This window comes from Chlorocebus sabaeus, chromosome 14 (assembly GCF_047675955.1).
Source record: "Chlorocebus sabaeus isolate Y175 chromosome 14, mChlSab1.0.hap1, whole genome shotgun sequence".
Classification (NCBI taxonomy): domain Eukaryota; kingdom Metazoa; phylum Chordata; class Mammalia; order Primates; family Cercopithecidae; genus Chlorocebus; species Chlorocebus sabaeus.
In genome coordinates, this window is record NC_132917.1 from 89,459,251 (window position 1) to 89,483,338 (window position 24,088).

The following is a 24,088-nucleotide window of genomic DNA, read 5'->3' on the forward strand; positions in this document are numbered from 1 at the left end:
CATGTGCTTCTGGTGTCATATTTAGGAAACTGTTGCCTCACCCAAGGGCATAATGATTTAAGCCTATGTTTAATTTTAAGACGTTTATAGTTTTAGCTCTTATACTTAGGTCTTTGATTTTGAGCTAATTTCTGCACACGGTGTGAGGCAGGGGTCCAAACTCACTCATTTGTGTATGGATGTCCAGTTATCCAATTATAATTTATTTAAGATTATTCATTCCCCATTGAGTAGTCTTGACATCCTTGTCAAAAATCAATTGATCATATAGGTATGGATTTATTTCTAGATTCTCAGTTCTATCCCATTGATCTGTTTGTCTATCCTTATGCCAGTACCAGGCCATCTTGATTAACATAGATTTGTACTAGGATTTAAAATTAGGAAGTGTAAGTCCTCCAACTTTGTTTTTCTTTTTCAAGATTATATTGGCTACTCTGGGTTCCTTGCACCTCTAAATGAATTTTAGGATCATTTCTGCAAAAAAGGCAGTTGGAATTATGCCAGTCAGGTTTTGCTTGACAATTTGGGGCTATTTTTTTGGCACTCTTGTTACTGAGTCAGGAACTCAAGACGTGAGGGTGACTCAGGGTACTTAAACTTAAATATTACCCCGTTTCCTCAAACCACCACCACACATACTTGGCAAAATGATGGATCATCAATTTAGGAGTTCAAAAATGCTCTGAGAGAACAGCTTGTCCTGATTTGGAATGTCATCTTCTCTCTCTTCTGCCCTGCTGTCTTTGCCCAGCTTGGACACCAGAAGCAGCCTAACTTCTGTCCTCTGCCCTGCACAAAGGCTGGAGGACTTTTAGCAGGTTGCTTTCTTCTCCAGAAGTCCAGGCCCTAACCTAATCCTTAGCAAGGGCTCTGGTCCCTAACTCCTACATCCAGTGCATGGCAACAAAGGTAGATTCTCCTGTACAGCTTTGGATAAGCCTCTCTAAAGATAGCTCTTCCTGGGTCACACAGAAGAAACAGCACTGCATCGACCCCAGGGCTCTGCTTCAGCATTGGCTGGAAGATCGTTGGCTTCAATGTTATAGACAGCTAAGCACTCTAATCAATAAAGGTTGAAAAGAAAAGAAAAAACAGGTGGTTTCTAATCCTATAAAAACTAAATGTTGATACCGTGTAGAAGTTCCCGAGAACTCCGCATCCCTACTGCTGCTTGGCGATTCAGAATTCCGTCTTCCTCATGGGCCACGCGGATGTTTCCGTTCTCTGTGGCTGTCCTATTCTTTATGTTTCAGGCAAAGATTCCTAATGAACCCTGTTGTTCCCGGAGCATTTTGCTCCTCTCTTTTCTGGGGAGTCAAACTACAATTCAGAGAACAGTTTCTGGCCGCTCCTCCTGCCCATAGAATCGCAAAGGCCTGCAGGCCTGTGTAACTGTGGCAGAGAGCTTGTGGGAGAGGTCCGTGGAAGGTGCATCTGTCCTCATGCAGACTCTACTGGTTGAGTCTGTAACATACGCTGTAACACACACAAGTGCTGTAACACACGCTGCTGAATCTTATTTTTGCCATGGGCCTCAGTTTCCCTGGCCTCTGAGTGTTTAAGTACATCTGATAGAGGGGATGAAAATCCTTTGGGGGTCCCTGCCTGGCCTATACCCATCTCTCTTGGAATGTCCCCTCTGACCCCTGTGTGAACTCTGTGACAAGTCCTCAGCCCCAGCTTGGGACAAGAAGGCCAATCCCATTAGCTGAGCAGTGACCAGTCTCTCTCTCCCTCTCTCTTTCCAGAATCTGAGACCCACCCAGACTAGGGTCAGTCCATGGTAGCTGCATGCACCTGTGTGGATATGTCAAGAGGCACCATGTATGGGCCGAATTTTGGAGAACAGGTAAGTTGAGTAAGCAGAAACCACAAGTGTAGGAGGATGTCAGAGATAGGAGGAAGAAATAGGCAGAAACAGACAACATGAGAGGGTCGCTGGAGGCCCAGATGGGACTGCCAGAGTGACCTGGCCCACTCAGGACTAAACCTTTGCCTGAACCTCTCTGGTCTACCTCCTCTAATTTTGCTTCAGTGGGTGGCCCCAGGAGCTGAATGTGAATCCAGGGGCATCTGGGCATATCTAGAGGGCGTTTTTGTTGTTGTTGCTGTTTTGTTTTTCCTTCAAGTTCTTGCCTTTTTTGTTCCTCTTAAAAAATGAATGGGGGTGACGGGCTTTTATCCTAGAATAGACCTATGCTTCATAAAAAGTGTTTCTCAAAAAATATAAAGAATTTTCATACCCCCCAAAACCACTGAAATTTTTTAATAAAGAATTTTCGGAAGCCGGGCGCGGTGGCTCACGCCTGTAATCCCAGCACTTTGGGAGGCTGAGACAGGCGGATCACGAGGTGAGGAGATCGAGACCATCCTGGCGAACACGGTGAAACCCCGTCTCTACTAAAAATACAAAAAATTAGCCGGGCGCGTCGGCGGGCGCCTGTAGTCCAGCTACTCAGGAGGCTGAGGCAGGAGAATGGCGTGAACCTGGGAGGCGGAGCTTGCAGTGAGCCCAGATCGCGCCACTGCACTCCTGCCTGGGCGACAGAGCGAGACTCCGTCTCAAAAAAAAAAAAAAAAAAAAAAAAGAATTTTCGGAGTTGAGCCGATGTCACCAATCTGGTGGGTTCTGAAATCCTAACATACTAACCGCAGGTTGAGAACCAAGGCTCTCATGCTCTCCAGCTCTCTGATGCTGCAGATGAGAGACAAGAATCCTAAAGGAACGCAGGGCCTTTCTTCCTCGCACCTTGGTGTCCATTTTCTAAACTGAAAAATGAGGTTTGGTGGGACTCACAGTCCTGCAACGAAGATTCCGAGGCTGAATGTGAATAAAGCATTTACTAAAGCGCCTTAAAAAACGCGCCGCGGGAGGGGCACAGGGCTTCTCCCTGATGATACTTCCGATTCCGCACCGCCGCCCGCGCGTCTCCTCCGCGCTCCGCCCTCCGCTCCCCGCCCCACCCCCAGGTCCTTCCCTCCCCGGAGCTGAGAACCGTAGCTCCGGCCCCGGCCGGAAGTCCCACCCTACCGCCGGGGACGCGGAGTCAGGAGTGCTCACGTTCTCAGCCTGGGCATCCCCGCTGCGCTCCGCTCCCCGCACCGGTAACGCGCGCCAACCTTGCCGCCCACCCGGGGTCGTAGCGGGCGAGATTTCCGAGCTCCGGACGCTCTTGCGGCTCTGCTCAGCCCTGACTCCAGCAGGCCCGCGTCGGTCGCCCGGCCGGTTTCTGGGACCTTTGGTTCCGGCGCTCGGACTTGGGGGAACTTGGGAGGGTGGTAGTGGGGTTTCTGATGCTTTGCGTTTTCTGCGGGGTTTGGGCAGTCAATGGAGAAACCCGGAACAGAAGTCCGTGGTGTTTTCAGGGGCAGGGAGTGGAACCTCAGGCGCCTGCGAGCCCCCTGAGGGTTTAGGCGGCCCTCCTTGGCGGGATGACTGGCACCGGTAGGCTGAGAGAGCCCGGGACCTGCCTCCACCCCTAGGGGTGCCGTCGGACCCCGTCTCCGCCCTGCCCCACCGCATCTCACAAAACCCCTCCACCTCCCTGAGGAGCGCCCATCTACCCACCTCTCGTCCCCAGCCTTCGGGCCGCTCCTATTTTCCATATTGTTTTTTTATCCTGGTTATCGGTCAGAGTTTTTCTGACCTTCTCTACTGTGGAATAGGGTCCAGAGGAGTCGTGAGGGAAAATTATTAGAATATAAAATCCCAGGAGTCACGTAGTCCGGCTCTGCGTCCCATGCTTGGAGGCCTCACAGAGCAGCCCAACAAACAGTGCTTGGTTTTCTTCTTCAGCTTCACCACCTCCTGTGGTTGCTGTTTCCGCCTCTGGCTTACATTGAACCCAGCCATGTGTATTTCTCTTTAGCTTTGCTCAATTGGCATGGGAATGCTGCCCCTGGAGGGCATTGGACAGAACAGGGACAGCCGTGTTGCGTGAGGGGCATGGGTCTGTGCTAATGAGGCCAGCTCCTTCCATGACCTGCTCAGAGCCCCGCGCCAGCCCCTCTGTCCTCTGTTCCTGGACAATTGTTCCATATCCTCCTTCCCAGTGCCCCAGGTGTGATATTCCTTCCACCCAGGGAAGGGCATTCCAAAAATACTTTCTTTTGCTGTACCTTACTGCCGTGCTTGCTCCTGTCCTCACTCCTGCGACGGGTTCTTTGGGCTTAGGCGTAGCATTTAAGTCTGGTCCTATGAAGGCCGTCTTTCTGTTATTCCAGGGTCTTGGGCAGTTTGCATCGGCTCTAACTCTCACTACAGAATTGCAGAAATTCCTCTCTTTATTGAGGTCACCGCTAACACCTGCCCCCCGACCATGTTTCTGTTTTGTGAAATACTGTCTGCTTTGCTTATCCACTGCAGTTAACTTTTGGAGTTACCCAGATTTCATCTCTTTGACATGGACTTCCACACGGGGTGACCTTGTGTCCTAGGTTGCCAGAGACATTTCTGTTTTATACTATTGTCCCAGCATAATCACTTTCAAAAGATTCATGGTTTGTATGTTCAAGCTTGTCTCTGTCTGTAACTTAGATACACTTATATTTGTAGCTAAGAGAGTGGCATGTGGCAGCCCACGTGAGACTTGCACTTGGGCCCACAGATGTCAGAGCCACAGACTAGAAAATGAGAATTCCGCCAGGTCAGTGCTCATAGGCCTCAGGTAGGTAGAGGGCTTTGTGTGGCTTTGCCCTTAGAGGGCAGGGGTTCCCCTCCCGCCCTGGCGCAGAAAGTCCAAACTAATACTGAGGGCTATGTCTAGTCAAATTCATCCCCAGAGTTACTGTGGGGCTTCGAAGCCAGTACCCCTAAATTCACTGTCATGATCCAGAGGAAGGTGTTCAGAGTTCAAGCCCAGCTCCTTGACATGGCATCTGGCTCCTGGGAAAGTAACCGATGAGGAAGTGTGACCAGAGTTAGGCCTAAGGTGCCCTGAGCTTCCCCGGGAACCAGAGAACTCAGTCCATGCAGGGCCAGTTAGTTTTAAAGACTGCATGTCAGCACTTGTAACTGTCATAGGATTAGGCTAAGAGGTAGAACACTGGTTATCCACTAGGATGACCAACCGTCTTAGTTTGCCTGGGATTGAGGGGTTTCCTAGGACGTGGGACTTGCAGTTTTAAGACCAGAAAACTCCTGGGCGAACTGGGATAAGTTGGTCACCCTCTTCTCAACCCTGGCTGCATGTTAGACTCTCTTGAGGAGCCTCTTATTTAGAGTCTAATTTAATTGATTCAGGTAGTTGTATTTTTTTTTTTTTTTTTTAACGCTCTCAAGTTGATGCCAACAGGCTACCAGAGTTGAGAACTACTAGGCTGTAGACAGTGTTTCCAATAACCATTGAAGGTGTTTGGTTTTTGAGCAGAAGTGGTTCCAGACATCCCTGAAAGGGGTGTATAACTCTGTGTGTTGGCCTTTTACCTTAGCAAGAGGGATATCAAGCTGGTAGTTGCCTACTATTACTATTATCTGTCCCCACCCCCAGGCTGCCTTTCTCACTGGTGAGGACCAAGCTTTCTCTTTTCCAGGCATGCTCCGATACCTTCTCTCTCAAGACAGGAGGTCAGCGGAATAGCCTCATTTTGATTGATGGAATCATGATTTACACAGTTGCAGATGAAGCTGGCATGAGACTTGAGACAGGACTGCCATCTCTAGGTCTGGGACATGTGCCCCAGAGAGTGGTGGTCCAGAGGCTAACTGTGAGACTGTGTGTGCTTTGGCTTTGCCCCATGGGGTGTGGGAGCTTGGAGACCAGGTGCCTCTGGGACTGTCCTCTCTGCAGGCCTCCAGGATCATGTGGTACGTCAGCACCAGGGGCATAGCCCCACGGGTCAACTTTGAGGGGGCCCTCTTCTCTGGCTATGCACCTGACGGAGGCCTCTTTATGCCGGAAGAGCTCCCACAGTTGGACAGAGAGACCCTGTGCCAGTGGAGCACGCTCTCCTATCCTGGCCTGGTGAAGGAGCTGTGCGCCCTCTTCATCGGCTCTGAGCTCATTCCGAAAGATGACTTAAATGGTGAGCGCTCCCACCTCTACTTCCACTCCCCTAGCCCCTGCCAGCTCAGTCTACAGAATTGCAAATCCATCACCAAACCACTAGGAAGTCTCTAGTCATGTTTCTCAAACTTTATTTCTTTTCCTGACTCTAGAATCCCAGAATTGAAAATATTCTGAAAGATTTCATCCTTTCTCCAGGAAGATGAATGCTGAAATTTTCTTCATTCTTTCTTTCTTTCTCTTTCTTTCTCCCTCCTTTTCCTCCCTCCATCCATCCATCCCTTCCTTCCTTCCTTCCTTCCTTCCTTCCTTCCTTCCTTCCTTCCTTCCTTCCTTCCTTCCTTCCTTCCTTCCTCTCTTTCTTTCTTTCAAAAAAAACCTCTTCAACACTAGGGATTTTAGAATCATCTTGAGTGACTTGAATGTTGAGGTGTTTCCTTACTGCACGTAAAGCACCCAGACCCCCAAATTGCTATTTTATTTTTTGAATGTTAATTCCAGAAGGGACTTAAAGACTGTCCCGGACCAGCTTGTCTTAAGCTATACTGTGCCTGTGGATTCCCTCAGGGATCTTGTTAAAAACCAAATTCTGATTCAGTGGGTCTGGGATAGGAGTGACAATTCTGCATTTCTGTCAGATGTCCAAATAATACTAGACTACTGGTCCATGAACCACACTTTAAACAGCAAGAACAAAATCCATAATGTAATGGTGGTGGTTTGGGGTTGGGGAAGAGAAAGGACCACTTAAAATGCAGTCTGATGACCAGCAGTAATGGCATTGCTTGGGCATTTGTTGGAAATCCGGGACTGCTTCAGATTGACTGAACCAGCCTGCTTTTTAACAAGATCCCAGGTGCTTGGTTTGCCAGTGACAGTTTGAGAAGCTCTGCTCTAGGACTGCTCCAGTCCCGCCTTAGGGAGGGCTGTATATCAGCCATCCAAAAGCTCTGGCGTCACAGGTGTGAGATTTAGTAATGCAACAAACAAACAAAAAGCTTCCTGTCTTTAGGAAGGAGCATTAGATGGGATGCGACATTGATGTGTTATATAGCTATTTAATTGATCCCTGATTGGAATACATGCTCACGAGACAGTCAAACAATGAGGAAGTATAAAAAATGAAAAAGTCTTCTAGCACCAATCCTGGTCTCTGAGGAAATCACTATAAGGAATCTACGAAAGTTTGATGTATGTTTTCCCAGATTTTTTTCTAGGTTTATACAATTGTATTCAAAAATGGTATCATTTAAGATGAAGATTTTCAGCCTTTTAGTAGCAGGAGTTGGAAACTTTATCTTCAGAGACTGAGAGGGAACTTGAGAAAGAGATCAGGCCCCTCATTGGCTATCCACCCCACTACCCTCACAGATCTGATCGACCGAGCCTTCAGCAGATTCCGTCACAGAGAGGTGGTCCATCTGTCCAGGTTGAGGAATGGGCTGAACGTGTTGGAGCTGTGGCATGGTGTCACATATGCATTTAAGGACCTGTCCCTGTCCTGCACAGCACAGTTCCTGCAGTACTTCCTGGAGAAGAGGGAGAAGCACGTCACTGTGGTTGTAGGTGTGTTTTGGGGGCACGAACCCGGAATACCTGAGTGCTGTGACTGTAAGGTGTCCACCTATGGGATGCTGTTCACAGAGCCACTCAGGGACTATGGTACTGGTTCTTCCAGAGCAAGGTTCCTAACCTTTTCTGGTGCCATAGACCCCTTTGCCAGGCTGATGGAGGCTATGGAACTTTCTCAGAGTAACGTTTGAAGTGCACAAAATGCTTAAGATGATGTGGTTCACAAGTTCACTGATGTCCTGAATTTTATCCGTGGATCCAGGGACCCTATGTGGAGTGCTAGGTTCATATCCTCCAAGTATTTGAAGTAGTTGTTGCTGTATTTGACAACAGTGCTTTGGGGACCCTTTCTTTCCTTGTTCATTCCCTTTGTTCTAAAGGGGGAGGGTTATCCTTTCTTCCCGTCCAGGAACGTCTGGGGACACAGGAAGTGCTGCCATTGAAAGTGTTCAAGGGGCAAAGAACGTGGACATTATTGTTCTGCTGCCCAAAGGTCACTGCACAAAGATTCAGGAGCTCCAGATGACAACGGTGCTGAAGGAGAACGTACATGTGTTTGGAGGTGTGTGCTGAGGCGGAGGCTGTAGGGACGGTGCAGCCCTGCCTTACTTGGGTTTGCTTTGGGAGATGGGCTGGAACAAAACTACACAATTGGGTAACTGTCTTCCTTTCATCAGTCATATTTGAGGTTGGTGTATATGCCTTGGCTCAGCTCTGGGCAGGGTTCTGGCTACACAGTAAACTATTGGAGGTGACAGATGCATAAACTGATACCAACAGTACAACATACTAAGTACAGATTGAAAACCGTATCCCAAAAAATGCCACCTCCATGCATGTCCAACCTGCAAGTGTCATGTATGTCAGCAGCCATGCAGAGTCATAACCTGAGCCAAGTGACTTGGGTTTTGTTCCAAGACTCTGAAGTTTAGAGGACACCAACATGTTAAATAATTATTTTAAGAGAATGTGTTGCCAGTTGCAGTGACTCACGCCTGTAATCCCAGCACTTTGAGAAGTGAAGGTGGGTGGATCGCTTCAGCCCAGGAGTTTGAGACCAGCCTGGGCAACATGGCAAAACCTTGCCTCTATAAAAAATACAAAAATTAGCCAGGCTTGATGGTGTGCACCTATAGTCCCAGCTATTCCAAAGGCTGAGATGGAAGGATCACTTAAGCCCAGAAGGCTGCAGTGACTCAGGATCATGCCATTGCATTGCAGCCTGGGCAACAGAGTGAGACCCTGTCAAAAAAAAAAAAAAAAGAGAATGTGTCATTATATGTTGACGGTTCCTGCTGTTCTTTACAGTATGGGAACAGCTAAGCCATGCACTAGTTATCCAGTCTAAATATTTGAAATAGGGATCAGTGGTACCCACCACTGGTTATACTCCTACCTGAGTCACATCATGAGAATCACAGCATTTTGTGCTTGGAGAAAGGCAAAAGCCATCTTTTTAAATATCAGGCCATCTATTCCTAATGGATTTAATCATTATAGGGATTGGGAGCGGAGAAAGATGGGTGAGTGTGGATGGAGCTGTACATTTTTATTTTTACCTCTCACACCCTACTGGACCCCAGGTAGCTGTAAGGTGGGGACTTGGATTAAGTTTTGGCCTGGGTGGGCTGTGGCCTCGGGCATGCTTTCCAGGAGGCCTGGCTTAGTTTGGTCACTCACCTGACAGAACAGCAAGTGTGATGGCAGAGAATGTTCCTTCTACAACTGTCCTGGCTTCTTATGATCATCCTGTAGAGGTTGTTTTTGTGTAACATCAGCTGTGACAAGGAGCAAAAGCACAGTGAAAGCAAATCTTATCCAAAGGAATAGCATAAATATCCTTTGTCAGTTTGTTCAAGAGCAAGCAAACTGCCCCTCTGCTCTGTTCTTTAGCAAGTGCATACACTTGCCAGTGAAAAGTCCATGCTAATGCAGGTGTTGACGTCGTCTTACACATTTGCCTTGCTAATTGCTCATATTTGGCTGCATTTTTCCGCAGTTGTTGCAAGACTTCAATGCACAAGATTCAGGCTTCTGAGGGTCCTTGTTATACCCCAAGCACCAAAATTGCTAGTTGTGGATCTAGGACTGTTTTTTCCTAGAATCAAAGCAGAGAATAGCATTTTGTGCCTCTCTCCTGCCGCTTCCTCCCTTTTTGTCTTTTTTGTATGCAGACCTAAGGATGTGACTGAAAGCTCCATTCCTGACTTGTGGATTGGAGAACAGTGCTCCAGTGTAAAGTAATGGTGGGAGTGTGGAATCTGATGAATGTATTAAGTCATTAAATCTGGACCTGAAGAGGGTGTTTTGTTGTGTACATGTTCAAGAAAATCAGAAACTAAGGCAGCAGACTTCACAGAAATCAGTTTTGTTTATAAATGGCACTATTCAGATGCTTTCTTTCCTTTCTAGAGCTTTCTGGTTTGGTTTTACAGAGAATGTGTGTTAGTTCAGGATGTAACAGCAAATACGTATTTTTCCGTAGACTGGTAAGCTTAGCAAGTAGGGATGGACCACTTAGATTATTGCGTGTGGACAGTTGGTTTATAAAGTCATTGATTTCCATGTACATTGTATACTTGGTTCTTCTTAAGCACAGAATAATCAGCAGGTGCTAGGTATTTATTAATTATATTATTTGGGATGCTTTTGGCTAGAAGTAGCAAAAAATTCAACTCAGACCAGCTTAAACAAGAATATTTTCCAGCTTCCATAACTGGAAGGCCAGAGGTGGAGTGGGCTCCCAGTTGCTTCATTCAGTGACTCACACTGCTCTCAGGAACCCAGGTCCTTCCCATCCTCTGCTCTGCCCTCCTCAGTCCTAAGGCTCATTCCTCTTGGGGTCATATGGTGTTTCCTTGAGGTAACCAGGTCTCTCCCTTCCTGTTGCTCTTTTTTAAAAGCAGTGAATCTTTTCTTAGAACCCAGCAAACATGTCTTTGTGGTTCACTGACCTGAATTTATTCACATGCTCATTGTGGAGCCAACCCTGACCCCATGAGAATACCAGGCACTGATTGGCTTGGTCCTGGCAAAGGAATGGAATCACCATGGCTGGCCCTGGCCATTCTGGATACACACGGGGATCTAGAGTCAGTCCCCCAGCTCCATTGCTGCTACACAGTGTTGAAGGGCAGAATGGTTAGCACCTTTAATGCCTTCTCTGGCACATTTCCCAGTAAAGTTCACCCCTCTCCCTTCCAAGTGTAGATTCAGTGGAGACATACTCGGGTGTCAGATAAGAAATCAATATTGGCTTGATTGCTCATTGAGCTAGATGGGAGATATAACTTGTATTAGTGGACAATTCACCATAAATTTATCCAGTAATTCACTCATAAATTACGCTGATGTACACACCCAGCTTCATGGAGGGGAAGTTCTGTCCATGTAAGCTTACCTGCCATGTAGGAGCAGAGAGCAGAACACCTACCCTGTGACCTAATGAGGGCAGAGGGCAGACCACGGGGGAATGTTGGCTGTTTCCACCCTGGGCCCTGGTAGAGGACTGTGGAGGAAAGGCTATGACTCTCATCATTTTCCAGTCAGCCACACAGTTCCTCGTCTGCGGAAGAGTGGGGGAAGTGGGCAGGGATTACAAAGAGAAATTTTCCCAGGATCCCAGAAGGTTGACATTTGCTATCTTATTTTAGATAATGGTAGAAACATTGGAACTGGTTCTGGCTACCCTTTCTGTTCTAAGCTAGGGCAGATACTTAGGAACACAAGAATCCGAGGCATGGTTTCTGTCCTTGAGGAGCTTAATATTGAGTCTAGAAAGTGAGGCCAAGCTACATGAAAGTAAAGAAACCTAGGCTGCGCGAAGGTCACAGGAGGATGGGCTCAGCCTGGGAGGGCTGTCGCAGGCGGGTGCTGACCTCCTGGGGGTTCTACATGCTCCTGACAGCTACCCTCTCCTCTCGCCCCGGCAGTGGAGGGAAACAGCGATGAGCTCGATGAGCCGATCAAGACTGTGTTTGCCGACGTGGCTTTTGTCAAGAAGCACAATCTGATGAGCCTGAATTCGATCAACTGGTCCCGGGTCCTGGTGCAGATGGCCCACCACTTCTTTGCTTACTTCCAGTGTACGCCATCCTTGGACACGCATCCCCTACCCCTGGTGGAGGTGGTTGTGCCAACAGGGGCTGCCGGTAACCTTGCAGGTAAGGAGTCCCCGGGGCACAAATGGGCTTTCCAGAAAAATACCTGCGGCCCCAGTCCTTCTAGCTGCCTTTTGGCTGCAACTGTGAGGAGAAAGAAGGTGGAGTCCCAGTTCTGAAGGTGATGGGAAACCCCACAGAAGAAGCTCCCAGAAGATTTCCCCTGTCATTGCCTGGGGCAGCATCCTGGGCTCCTGCTGCCAACAGCAGAGGGTGATGGCTTAACCCTGCATGCTCCTGCAGCCTCACCTGATGTGCTCGCCGGCTCAGCAGAGTGTGGAGAGGCAAGGTCAAGGGTCAGCCGCTGTGCCTGGCTGGCAGTGCCGTCAATCAGAAATGTGGACTTTGCTCCCAACCCTGGCCAGCTACCCAATGTGAGGGCAAGCGGCTTGACTGGCACGTGTGTTCCCATTCCTGGATGCACTACCCTGACCCCATGTGATGTGGAAAGAGTTCTGGACTTGGGGTTCTGGCCCCAGTTCTGTCCTTTACTAGCTGAGAGGCTGTGGAGCAGTCCTTTAGACTCAACCTTTGAGCTATAAAGTGAGATTGTGTCACTCATCATATCTCCCAGGACTGCCTCAATGAACGAATAAGATTCCTGTGTACATGCAGACTTTGTAAGGGCAAAGTGCCATATAGCTATGTAGCATTAAAATCATTTTATCTAATCACTAATATTTATCAAGCACTTAGTATGCAACTGGCACTGTTCTGAACGCTTTTCACATATGAACTCATTTATCCACCTGTGGAGAAGACACTTTCCATTTTATAATGAGGAAACAAAGGCACAGAGAAAGGAGTCATGCCCTGGTTACACAGCTGGGCCAGGAGTGCGACCCAGGCAGGCTGGCTGCAGAGCTGGCGAGGCTAGGGGAATTACTGTTCCGGATAGTTCCAGCAATGGCATTGGTTTTGATGAGCACCAAGGATGGTCTAGCTGAGAGCACAGAAGCATCTTAGTGGTTAGGAAGCCACTGGGGGAGGTGTGCAGATGTGGCCCAGGTGTTGGTTGGGTGAGGCTTCCTGACTTCTGCCACTGAAAGAAGGGTGGAGAACAGCGGGCTGGCAGGCAAGGAGGGAATGGCTTTGCCACTCATGGGGTAAAGCCCACCATGCTCCCCATTCCCATCACCCTCCAATTAGTGATGCACCGAGTTGTGCAGCCAGTGGCCCTCTGCAGCCCAGAGCCTACCACAGTGCGCGATACAAAATAAACACATGATCAACATTTCCTGAGGGCGTTCCTATCCATCTTTGCTCTGTCAGGAACCAACTCTTTGGCTTTAAGACCCTGGACCTTCCTGAGCCTCCATTTCTCCCCTGTCAGGCAAGGATATCATGATATTCTCATGAGGACCAGGTGAAATAAGAAAAAGAAAGTTGAGATCAGTAGTTCAAGAAGAGCCTGGCCAACATGGTGAAACCCCATCTCTACTAAAAATACAAAAATTAGCCAAGTGTGGTGGCGCACGCCTGTAATCCCAGTCACTTGGGAGGCAGAGGCAGGAGAACCGTTTGAACCTGGGAGGTGGAGGTTGCAGTGAGCTGAAATTGTGCCATTGCACTCCAGCCTGGGCAACAGAGAGAGACTCAGTCTCAAAAAAAAAAAAAAAAGAATGAGAAAGCGTTTTGCCAGGTTAACAGGTTAACAGTGATGTTAGATGGTGTGGTTGTCCCTAACTCCCCTTAGCTACTCACCAGAGATAAACTGCTCATGAAAGCACCATATGTAAAACCTTCCTAAATGATGTCACATGTCCGGGCTCTACACCTCTTAAAGGGAGGAATTCCTTGCTTGTTCTGTGCAAACAAGAACTGCTGTTGGGGTGGACTGAGGATGCTGCTCTGGCCTCCCCTGGTGCCTGTGCAGGGAGAGTAGTCTGGGAGGCTGAGTCGAGGGAGGGCATGTGCTCAGGACTTAGGCATATTTTGAATCCTGACTCTGACACTTAACAGGCTTCGGACAGGTCACTTTGACCTCTTGGAACTTTCATTTCCTCTTCCAAAAATTGGTGTTTTACAGTAGTCAGCCATCTATGAAATACTTTGGCCCCTGGCAGGGGCTGACACATAGAACAGCCTCAGGGCGTGGTGATGTGCTCCTAGTCATCCTCACACTTGCTCTCTCTCTCTCTCTCTGTGTGTCTGTGTGTGTGTTTGAAACAGGTTTATTGTTAAATGATTCACATACCATTCACACATTTTAAGTGTACAATTCAGTGGTTTTTAGTATAATATATTCACAGACTTATGCAACTATCACCATAACCAATTTTGGAATGTTTACATCACTCTAAAAAGAAACCCTGTACCCATTAGCAGTCACTCCTCACTTCTCCTTAGACCACCTCCTTTGCCAGCCCTTGGCAGCCACGAATCTATTTTGTTTCTCTATATAGATTTTCCTATTCTAGACATTTTCTATAAAAGGAATCATACAGTGTGTGGTCTTTTGTGCCTGGCTTCTTTCCCCTAGCATAATGTTTTCAAGGTTCATCCGTGTTGTATCATGTATCAGTACTTTTTTGATTGTATGTATATACCATACAGCGGTATATTTTGTTTATGAGTTTATCAGCTGATAGACATTTGGATTGTTTTAACACAGCTATTATGAATAATGCTGCAGTGAACTTTTGTGTATAAGTTTTCATGTGACCATATATTTTTATTTCTTTTGGATATATAACTAGGAGTGGAATTTCTGTTATATGATAACTCTATGTTTAATATTTTAAGGAACTGACAGACTTCAGTTTTCCAAAGTGGCTGCACCATTTCGTGTCACCACCAGCAATGGAGGAATTTTCCAATTTCTCCACATCCTCACCAACACTCTTTATTATCTGTCTTTTTGATTCTAGCATCCTAGAGGGTGTGAAATAATAGCTCATGGTTTTTGTTTGTATTTCCTTCATGACTAATGATGTTGAACATCTTTTCCTATGCTTATTGGCCATCTGTATGTCTTCTTTGAAGGAATGCCTGTTCTTTTGCCCATTTTATTATTATTATTATACTTTAAGTTCTAGGGTACATGTACACAATGCGCAGGTTTGTTACATGTGTATACATGTGCCATGTTGGTGTGCTGCACCCATTAACTCGTCATTTACATTAGGTATATCTCCTAATGCTATCCCTCTCACTTCCCCCCTCCCCACAGTAGGCCCCGGTGTGTGATGTTCCCCTTTCTGTGTCCAAGTGATCTCATTGTTCAGTTCCCACCTATGAGTGAGAACAAGCAGTGTTTGGTTTTCTGTTCTTGCGATAGTTTGCTGAGAATGATGGTTTCCAGCTGCATCCATGTCCCTACAAAGGACATGAACTCATCCTTTTTTACGGCCACATAGTATTCCATGGTGTATATGTGCCACATTTTCTTAATCCAGTCTGGCAGTGATGGACATTTGCTTTTGCCCATTTTTTAATTTGGTTATTTGTATTTTTATTGTTGAGTTGCAACAGTTCTTTATATATTCTGGATACAATCCCTTATCAGATATATGAATTGCAATTTTTCCCCGTTCTGTGAGTTGCCTTTTCATTTTCTTGATAGTGTCCTTTTTAAAGCACAAACGCTTCAAAAAGCACAAAAGTTTCTTAATTTTGATGAAGCCCAATTTACTTTTTTCTTTTGTTTCTAAAAAGCCATTGTTCTCTTCCTCTCTTGTCTTAAGCTGGGTACATTGCTCAGAAGATAGGCCTGCCCATCCGTCTGGTCGTGGCAGTGAACCGCAATGACATCATCCACAGGACTGTCCAGCAGGGAGACTTCTCTCTGTCTGAGGCTGTTAAATCAACCTTGGCATCAGCTATGGACATTCAGGTAGGCCTGGGGGAGGTGTGCAGATCTGGCCCAGGTGTTGGTTGGGTGGGGCTGGGTGGGGCTGAGATCAGTGTGGACCTGAAAGTGACTTTCTGCCCAGGTGCCCTACAACATGGAGAGGGTATTCTGGCTACTCTCTGGCTGTGACAGCCAGGTGACAAGAGCCCTCATGGAGCAGTTTGAAAGGACCCAAAGTGTGAATCTGCCCAAGGAACTGCACAGCAAGGTCAGTCACTGCCCACACACCACAGAGAAAGGAAAGGGTGCAGCCACATAGCAGACTTGGGGTTTGGAAGTCTAGTCAAGGGAAGAGGACACCTATTTCTTGAGTACCTGCTATAAGCCCGTCACTTTTACTGCCGCTTTACGTGGAACAATTTATTGAATGAGGAGAGGTAATAGAGAACATGGTTCAGAGTCAAATGGGCTCAATCCCAAGTGAGCGCTGAGACGCTGGGCCAGTTTCCTAAACTCTGTCCCTCAGTTCCTTCATCTATAAAATGGCGATAGTAAGAATGCCTACCTCATAGAGTTGTTGTGAGATTTAAGTCAAATAATATACGTGAAGCACTTTGCATACTTCCTGGTAATATATGCCTTGATATATTAACTTATTTTTACTTATTATTGTTGTTAATTTCCAATAGTACTGTCAACTGGAAGCCATTTTGCCCATCCAGTATGAACAGAGACCATTGTTTCCGTTGAGCTCTTCCTTTCTTCCTTTTTCTTCCTCTCTCTGAATCCCTCCCTCTCCTTCGTCCCTCTCTCACCTTCCTCCCTCCCTCCCTCCTCCCTCCTTTCCTTCTTTCTTTCTTTTTTCTTTCCCTCCCTCCTTCCCTTTCTCTGTCTTATTTTTCTTGGAAAAGGAGAAATTTTATTCCCTTGGAATGGTAGGAATCTAGTTGGGAAGGATTGTTTTTATTTTAATGCAACGTGGTGATGGTACTTATTCTGTGTTTAAAAAAAAAAAAAAGGATTTCTGAAGCTGCCTTTAATTTTCTCTACCACATTCCCACTGAGTGGCCATCCAGACTGTGCATACCTCCAGTGACCAGACCCTCACTACCTCACACCAGCTCTCACCATTACAAAAGTCTTTACGTTGAGCTAGAATCTGCTCCTTCTAGCTTACACAGTCTGATTCTACATCTGAGTGTTTCCAGTATTTAGAGAATCCTCATTTACCAGGTTAGTCTTCCCACTTCCTTTAGTGGTCCCTTGCATGACATAATTTTGCATGGTCAATATCCACCTTAAAGTGTTGTTTTCCAAGTTGGATGCAGTTCTCTAGGCTGAGCCATACCAATGCAGACTGGAGTGGAATTTCGGCCTTCTGGAATCTGTACTTCTTTTGATGTACCCAAAGATCAATTTATTTGGTTAACGGTTTGACATTCACATTCCTTCTCCTCATATAAATGAGGTGCTCCATGAAGACAGGCACCATACCCACCACTCCTTCATTCTCTCTCTGGCTATACACAGAGGAGACACTTCACTTGCTGCAATGGCATTCATATTATATATCTACTCTGAGCCAGGAACTTTGCTGGGTGCTAGAAACACAAAGACAAGTAAAATACATTCATTGCCGCCTGGGAACCCTCATTCACAGCAGGTAGCTGTATGAAAATCTGGAGGCTGAGGCAGGTGGATCATTTGAGGTGAGGAGTTTGAGACCAGCTTTGCCAGCACGGTGAAACTCCATCTCTACTAAAAAAAAAAAACAAAAATTAGCTGGGTATGGTGGCACATGCCTGTAAATCCCAGCTACTTGGGAGGCTGAGACAGGAGAACTGCTTGAACTCGGGAGGTGGAGGTTGCAGTGAGCCAAGATCGTGTCACAGTACTCCAGCCTGGGTAGACAGAGACTCTGTCTCAAAAAAAGAAAAGAAAAAGAGAAAATCTATGATACTCTATGATCCCTATTGCAGTCAGGTATATGCAGGGTGTTTGGTGTATTATAAGCATGCAGTACGTTTTCAGAAGATGATCAAATAAACCAAACACACTGAGGGAGCACAGACAAGGCAGTCTTCCTCTGTCCGAAGGAAGTGGGGAGGGCTTCCTGGAGGAGGTGCTCTGTGAGCTGAATAGCAACAGATAGGAAGGAGGTGTGCCAGCAACCAAGCTGCCTGGAGCCTTCTGGCTGTGGCAAGTTGTTGAACAAATCTTGATTTGTTGATTTGCTGATTAGGAGCCAAATCCCAACTAAATGGATTGACATAAAACTCAAATGTATCCTTCCTCCAAGTTGAGTGAATCAGCTCAAAACTGGGAGGCCGGATTTTTACTGTGAGCCACGTCTGAGCCATTCGGTCTGAATGTCCCATTGGATCCCTGGGGTTTGTGTGGGTCTGTGGTGGAGAGTGGGGTTTTGTCATCTTTCCCTGCTTTCCCAACATACCTCATCTTTCTGACCTGGGACCCTTCAGCTTTCAGAGGTGGTGACATCCGAGTCAGTGTCTGATGAAGCCATCACCCAGACCATGGGCCGCTGCTGGGAGGAGAACCAGTACTTGCTGTGCCCCCACTCGGCGGTGGCCGTGAACTACCATTACCAGCAGATGGACAGGCAGCAGCCCAGGTACAGGCCATGGGGGCTTGGGCCACTGAGGGACCATTTGAATTTCAGGGGCCCTCTTCTTCTCCAAGCAGTGGGAGAGACAGGACTACGAACAAATGGCCGTAATGGAGTGTGATAGGTGCTGTGTGGAACTGTGCCCTGGAAACTGTGGGCCCAGAAGAGGGAACGTGACAGGTATCCCAAGGACAGTCAGGGGCAGAGGTGGTGGCTGAGCTGGCCTCCAACCAGGAGGAGCAGTTTGCCAGGTAGCGTCATTGTAGCGATAAGTTTGAGGTGCCAGTTGTCTGTCTGTGTCTCTGTCTTCCATACCCCACCCTATCCCTAACCTTCCCCTGTTTCTTCTCTTTCCTCCTCCACCTTCTCCTTTCCCATCCCTCTATTCTCTCGCTGTCCTCCTGCTGCCACCTGCCCCCATCCCCAGCAGCACTCCCCGGTGCTGCCTTGCCCCTGCCTCTGCAGCCAAGTTCCCGGAAGCTGTCCTGGCTGCTGGCCTGACCCCTGAGACTCCTGCAGAGATCGTAGCCCTGGAGCACAAGGAGACACGCTGCACCCCGATGCAGAGAGGTGACAACTGGACCCTGATGCTTCAGGACACCATTGAGGACCTTAGCCGACGGTGGAGGGGTCATGCCCTCAACGCCTCCCAGTAGCCTGGCTGGAGGTGGCTTTCTTTAGGCTTCAGATCTCAGGGAGGTGCACCCTCTGAGCTGCCTTGTGACCCTCCCCATGAAGCATAGGTTAGGAGGTTCCCAGGAGGCTGCTCAGCTGGGTCTGGAGCCAGCTGGCTTTGCTCCGTTCCCTGCCTACTCTGTGCCTGGTCACCAGGGAGGCTGAGTGAGGGGCTGTGAACAGTTGCCAGAAGCACCCCCTCCTCCCTGGCCCACGCGGCAGTGTCTGAGCCGTAGTGAAAGTTTCAGGGCCTGCAAAAGAAGAGCCTTGGGCACAGGATTGACCATGGCTCCAGGGGTTTAGGAATCCAGACCTGTGAAGGTGGGGGCAGCTCACCACCTTCATGCAGCCTTTATATGTTCTCTGAGCCTTAGCTGATTTGGCCCCCAAAACAAATCCAAAGGTTCTAGCCCGCCTTGTCAGAGATTTCCACCCTGCTCACATGTTGGCAATCCCTGGAATAAAATGCTTGTTCTGTGTGATGGAGATGGCACATCCTGTGGGCAGGTCCCTTCCTAGAAGGGCTGCAGGACTGTGGGCAGCCCTGGGGGCCGCTGAGTCGTGGGCTGAGGTGTGTGTGGCATCCCGCTGCTGCCCTGCATTGGCCCAGGCTTGAGGCGCCATGGCCCTGGTGGTGCTGGCATCCATAGAGGTTGAGGTGGGGCTCACCAGATGGAGACCCTGTGGGAAAGCATTGGCATCAATGCACAAACCGAGTCAAGGCCCTGTTGTTCATACATCACTTGGGATTGAGCCCATTTGACTCAGGTTCCAATCCATTTCATCAGGTTCCAGTCCTGTGTGGGTTGAGGAGAGTTTTAGACAAATACATAAGCAGCAACAGAAGCCCCATGCCTTGAACGCTGGGGGCCCCTAGGAGGGGAGGAGAGGCAGGCGTTGGATGGAGGAATTTTTTGCCACTAGAGGGCGCTGTTGCCGCCACCCTGGGGGCTGCTGTGAAATGACCTAGTGGGCGTCTGTCCTCCAGAGCCCCCTTCCCCTTCCTGCCTGAGGTCTGAAGGCGCTGCTCACCAGGTGCGGTCCCTGCCTGGCATTCCCCATCAGAACATCCCAGCCCCGTATCGCCGTGGGACTAAAGGGAAAGGCCTGTAGTGCCCTCTGCTGGAAGACTGGACATCGAGGCACTCAGTCAGTACCCAAAGGGGAGGACAGGGATGCTGGACCCCAGGAAGACAGAAGGAGTGTTCTTAAAGGAGTGACAGTGACTCCTTACCAGCCACAACACTTGGCAGTTTCTGAGACACTTTAACATCCACAGCAGCAGACACTGAGGCAGCCCCTGGGGCCACTTACCCATTAGATACGATAGGCCCAATGCTTAGGGGCCACCATTCATTAGAGGCCCATGAAAATGTCTTCATTTCTTTTAAAACCAAAAGAAAACAGTATAATCCAGCTGGTATTTTATTCATCTTTCTTCTTACACAGTTGTACAATAGAATTTTAAGTATTTTTTATAGAGGAAGATACCCATGAAAGCAAAAGTGCCTAATACCGACAAAAGTTACTATGCAGCCGTGATAGCACCTACTGTGTGGCAGGTGACATTTTACAAAAATTAGCTCATTTAATCCTGACAGCAGCGTGTGAAGCAAGTGCTCCTGTTTCCCCTGTGTTGCCGATAAGAACACAGAACATCCAGACTCTGAGAGACGAGGTAACTTGAGGTAACTTACCAGGGTGGCAGCAGGGAACAGAGAGGCCGGAACTTGAACCCAGACCTTGCGGCCTCCAGTTTGACATGTAGTTCTCCTCACACCGCCTCCTGTGTCAGCGGGCACGTTCTTATGGGGCTTGCCCTGCTGCCTGCCTCCCTCCATCTTTCCCCAGGCCTTGGCCTTGGCCTTGCTCCTGGGTCCGCCCGCCATATTCCTTTCTTGGATGGATCTGGGAACATGGCTGTGCTTCTCCAGGGGGTGCTGCAGCCCTGCTTTCCCGGCCTCTTTAACTGGCCCTGGTGCCTGCTGTGGGCGGGCCCATGCAGGTGGCTCCTCCTTTGCTGCCATATTCTGAGGACCTCAGGGCAGGGCCAAGGTCACAGGGAAACCCCATCCCCTGAATGGTTCTGGGAGCTATCCAGCTCTGAGAGGCCACCATGCCTGTGAGGGAGGCCAGAAAAAGGCCGCACCAGGCACAGCGCACATTGACAGGAAACCTGAACTGAGGCTACACTGGCCACGGGGAGTCTTGGGGAAATGAGAAGAAGGATGAGAGCAAGATGAAGTCTGGAGAAGTGCCCACCCCGGAACACTAACACACACACACACACACACACACTTATGAGCTGAATTGTGTCACTTCCATTATATGTTGAATCCACAGTATCTCTGAATGTAACTGTATTTGGAGATAGGGTCTTTAAAAAGGTAATTAAAATGAAGTCTTAATGCTGGGCCCTAAACCAGCGGGACTGGCGTCCCTTATTTTATAAGAGGAAATTAGGACATAGACATGTGGCACAGAGGGAAGACTGCGTGAAGTCGGAGGAAGAAGGCGGCCGTCTGCGAGCCAAGGAGAGAGGCCCCAGAATTAAAGCAACCCCGAGGACACCTCGATCTTAGACTTTCATTCTCTAGAGCTGGGAGGAAATAAATTTCTGTGTTTAAGTCTCACCCAGTCCTGAGCAGACTAATACACAAACACACACCCCACTTAATGGAAAAAGCAAGGATCTTAGTACCAGATGAAGTGAGAATCAGGGTGGAGTCTTTTCTGAGCCACCCACTTACTGGTAGTGATCACAACTAAGTCTTTTAATCTCTGTGAGCCGTGGTTTCCTCATCTGCATCTGACAATACAGATGATCCCTGACTTAAGACTTTGCAGCTTTAGGATGGTGATGGTGTGAAAGCAATACGCATCCAGTAGACTGAGTTCATATGCATTCAGTAGACTTCAGATTTTGATTTTTCCCCAGGCTAACGATATGCAGTATGATAGTCTCTTGTAATGCAGGGCAGCAGCAGTGAGCCCAGCTCCCAGTCAGCCCTGCGATCACGAGGATACATAGCCCATATTCCACCGTGTGCTGTGTTGACAGATGACTTTGCCCAACTGTAGGCTAATGTCACTGTTCTGAGCACATTTAGGATAGGCTAGGCCAAATGATGATGTTTCTGTAGGTTGAGGGTATTAAATGCATTTTCAACTTAGGATATTTTCAACTTACGAAGGGTTTATTGGGATGTAACTACTGTAAGTTGAGGAACATCTGTACTTACCTTGCTGGTTTGCTTTGAGGATTACATGAGATGAGATAATGTATTTCCAAGTGCTGGGTAAACTCTCAAATGCCATACAAATGGTTCTTACTATTAACACAATTATAGTCTGCACTGAACAATTTAGTACTTTTAAGCTATCTTGTATTTTTTACTAATTGCTTTGTGAATTAGTCTTATCTTGCCTGTGATATTGCCTCTTCCTTAAGGATAAAGTTCTGTGCCCACCCCCTCCCCCCACCACGGTGCTGATGCAGCTTTGGGCACAGGGCTAGAGGTTGACCTGGCCCAGCCAATATGCCCTGCAATAGGATCTGTTAGGGTCACTGGGGGCCATGTGCCACAGATTAGTCAGTAGTGGTTCTGCTAGCCAGTTAACAAACTATGTTAATTTGCAATGATGATGAGGATAGTACAGTTCCTCTCTTCAGCACCAATGATGTGCTGAGACCTTTATAAAACACTTTCCAGACATTGATTCCCTTAGTCCTCATGAGGAGTCTAGGAAGAAGTAGAGATGAGGGATTGCAGCTCAGGGAGGTTAGGTAACTTGTCCAAGGCCACACAGCCAGTGTATGGTGGAGGAGGGATGTGTAGGCTGGGTATAGGATCTGTGAGCCTAACCACTGGGATAGACCACCATAGCAGGAGGAGTGCTTTGGGCCCAGGGCCTCCAAGTTCTCACCTAATCAGTGTGTGGTGGTCTGAAGGCTAGATGGGGAGGTAGAGGGTAGAGGAGAGGATCCATCATTAGGAGAAGGGCCAGATGCTCTGGGGAGGGGGCATGGAGCCAGGAGCTTTGGGAAGAACTTCCCTCTGACTTTGGGCTGCATGTGGAGCTGGACTCCTCGCTGTGAGGGTGGCCGGGATCAGGTGTCTGCTCAGAGGAGGGTGGTGGTGTAGGAAGAAAGAGTGGTTCTAGGGATTTCCAGCTGCTGGCAGGGAGGCCCAGCCGGGTGAGCCCTGCTGGAAGAGTGGGGGAGATAGATGAGGCCTGGGAGCTTTTGCTGAGTTTTCCCAGCTCTGTCCCCAGAGAAACGGGGTGAGCAACACAACAAGGGCAGGGCCATCAGCCTCCTGGAAAGAGGACAGGGTCAGCTTCTGTGTTGGGAGCTTGCTGCCTTTGCCCAAAAGAGTCTTCCTTCTCAGATCTGCTCTTTCAGACCCCACCCACAGCCGAGGAGCCTCCCGCGGGCCAGGAGCTGGGCAGATACTGAGGCCTACCATGTGCTGGGCAGGGCTGGATACCAAGGGAGAGGTAAAAATTAAGAAAAGATGTGGCTGGGGTTGATGGAGTTCCATGGCCTTGCCCAGGAGCTGCCCCATGGTTTGAGCAATGTGCTGTCCCATGCAGGCATCCAGGCACCTCTTACTCTTCCACCCCTGCACTGACCTTGGTGTTGAGGAGGTTGGTTTAGGGGTCTGCTTCCCCACTACCTACCCATTCCTCAAAGGCCACTGCCATAAACCCAGGCCCTAGCCCCACACCTAGCCTTCACTGCAAATGCTCAACTGGAGAAGAACCAGTAGGAGGAGCTGCAGGCCCAGAAAGATGCCTGGGTCGGGGGCTGGGGGTGTGTGGAGAAGAACGGTCTGGGTCTTGAAGGGCTGCGAGTGCCCAGGGAGCCTTCGAGAGTCAGGACTATTTTCTTCTCCTCAGTGGTGTGGTCATTACAAAGATTTATCATAAACCAACACCCTGGAGAAGGCATAGGGCCTCCTGTTGCAGGCAGAGGTGTCTTTGTGGCTGGGGAAGGGACTTCCTTCCTCCTGAATGGATGCTCGGGAGCTAAGTAAACCAAGGCCAAGAAGCCCTGTAATAGACACAGTTGAGAATAGAGGCAGGGCTTGGACCGTTCAGGCCAGGGTGACACTGTGGGAACCTCTCCTTGGTTTGGCCACCAGGGAAGCCATGGAGGTGACCCTCTTGCCCTTTCTCCTTCATCTCATCCGTGGCTTGGATCATTGTTTTCCTCCCACCGTGCCTTATCCAAGGCTTCCTCCAAACATGG

General features: G+C 48.4%; 1 protein-coding gene across 10 annotated transcripts; it reads left to right on the forward strand.

Moving 5' to 3' along the window:
* Positions 1 to 2,992: 2,992 nt before the first annotated feature.
* On the forward strand, positions 2,993 to 19,316 carry THNSL2 (threonine synthase like 2). Of its 10 annotated transcripts, XM_008008484.3 has the most exons (10): positions 2,993 to 3,108; positions 5,536 to 5,809; positions 5,905 to 6,027; positions 7,380 to 7,574; positions 7,990 to 8,142; positions 11,513 to 11,743; positions 15,427 to 15,575; positions 15,676 to 15,801; positions 18,014 to 18,165; positions 18,587 to 19,316. In XM_008008484.3, the coding sequence occupies exons 2-10, from the start codon at positions 5,605 to 5,607 to the stop codon at positions 18,813 to 18,815; spliced, it is 1,563 nt and encodes a 520-aa protein (XP_008006675.3). In that variant the 5' UTR covers positions 2,993 to 3,108; positions 5,536 to 5,604; the 3' UTR covers positions 18,816 to 19,316. The 10 variants fall into 10 exon arrangements, 9 of the variants coding, with proteins under 9 accessions (XP_008006675.3, XP_008006670.3, XP_072879249.1 ...); XM_008008479.3 differs by having other exon boundaries at positions 5,793 to 6,027; XM_073023148.1 differs by having other exon boundaries at positions 5,793 to 6,027; positions 18,590 to 19,316.
* Positions 19,317 to 24,088: the final 4,772 nt, after the last annotated feature.

Bases quoted from the DNA above. Each gene is read 5' to 3' on its own strand.
- THNSL2 (XM_008008484.3), top strand. From the start codon at position 5,605: ATGATTTACACAGTTGCAGATGAAGCTGGCATGAGACTTGAGACAGGA. The intron at 5,810-5,904 runs GTACGTCAGCAC...TTATGCCGGAAG, and splicing joins CAGGCCTCCAGGATCATGTG to AGCTCCCACAGTTGGACAGA. The intron at 11,744-15,426 runs GTAAGGAGTCCC...TCTTGTCTTAAG, and splicing joins GGCTGCCGGTAACCTTGCAG to CTGGGTACATTGCTCAGAAG.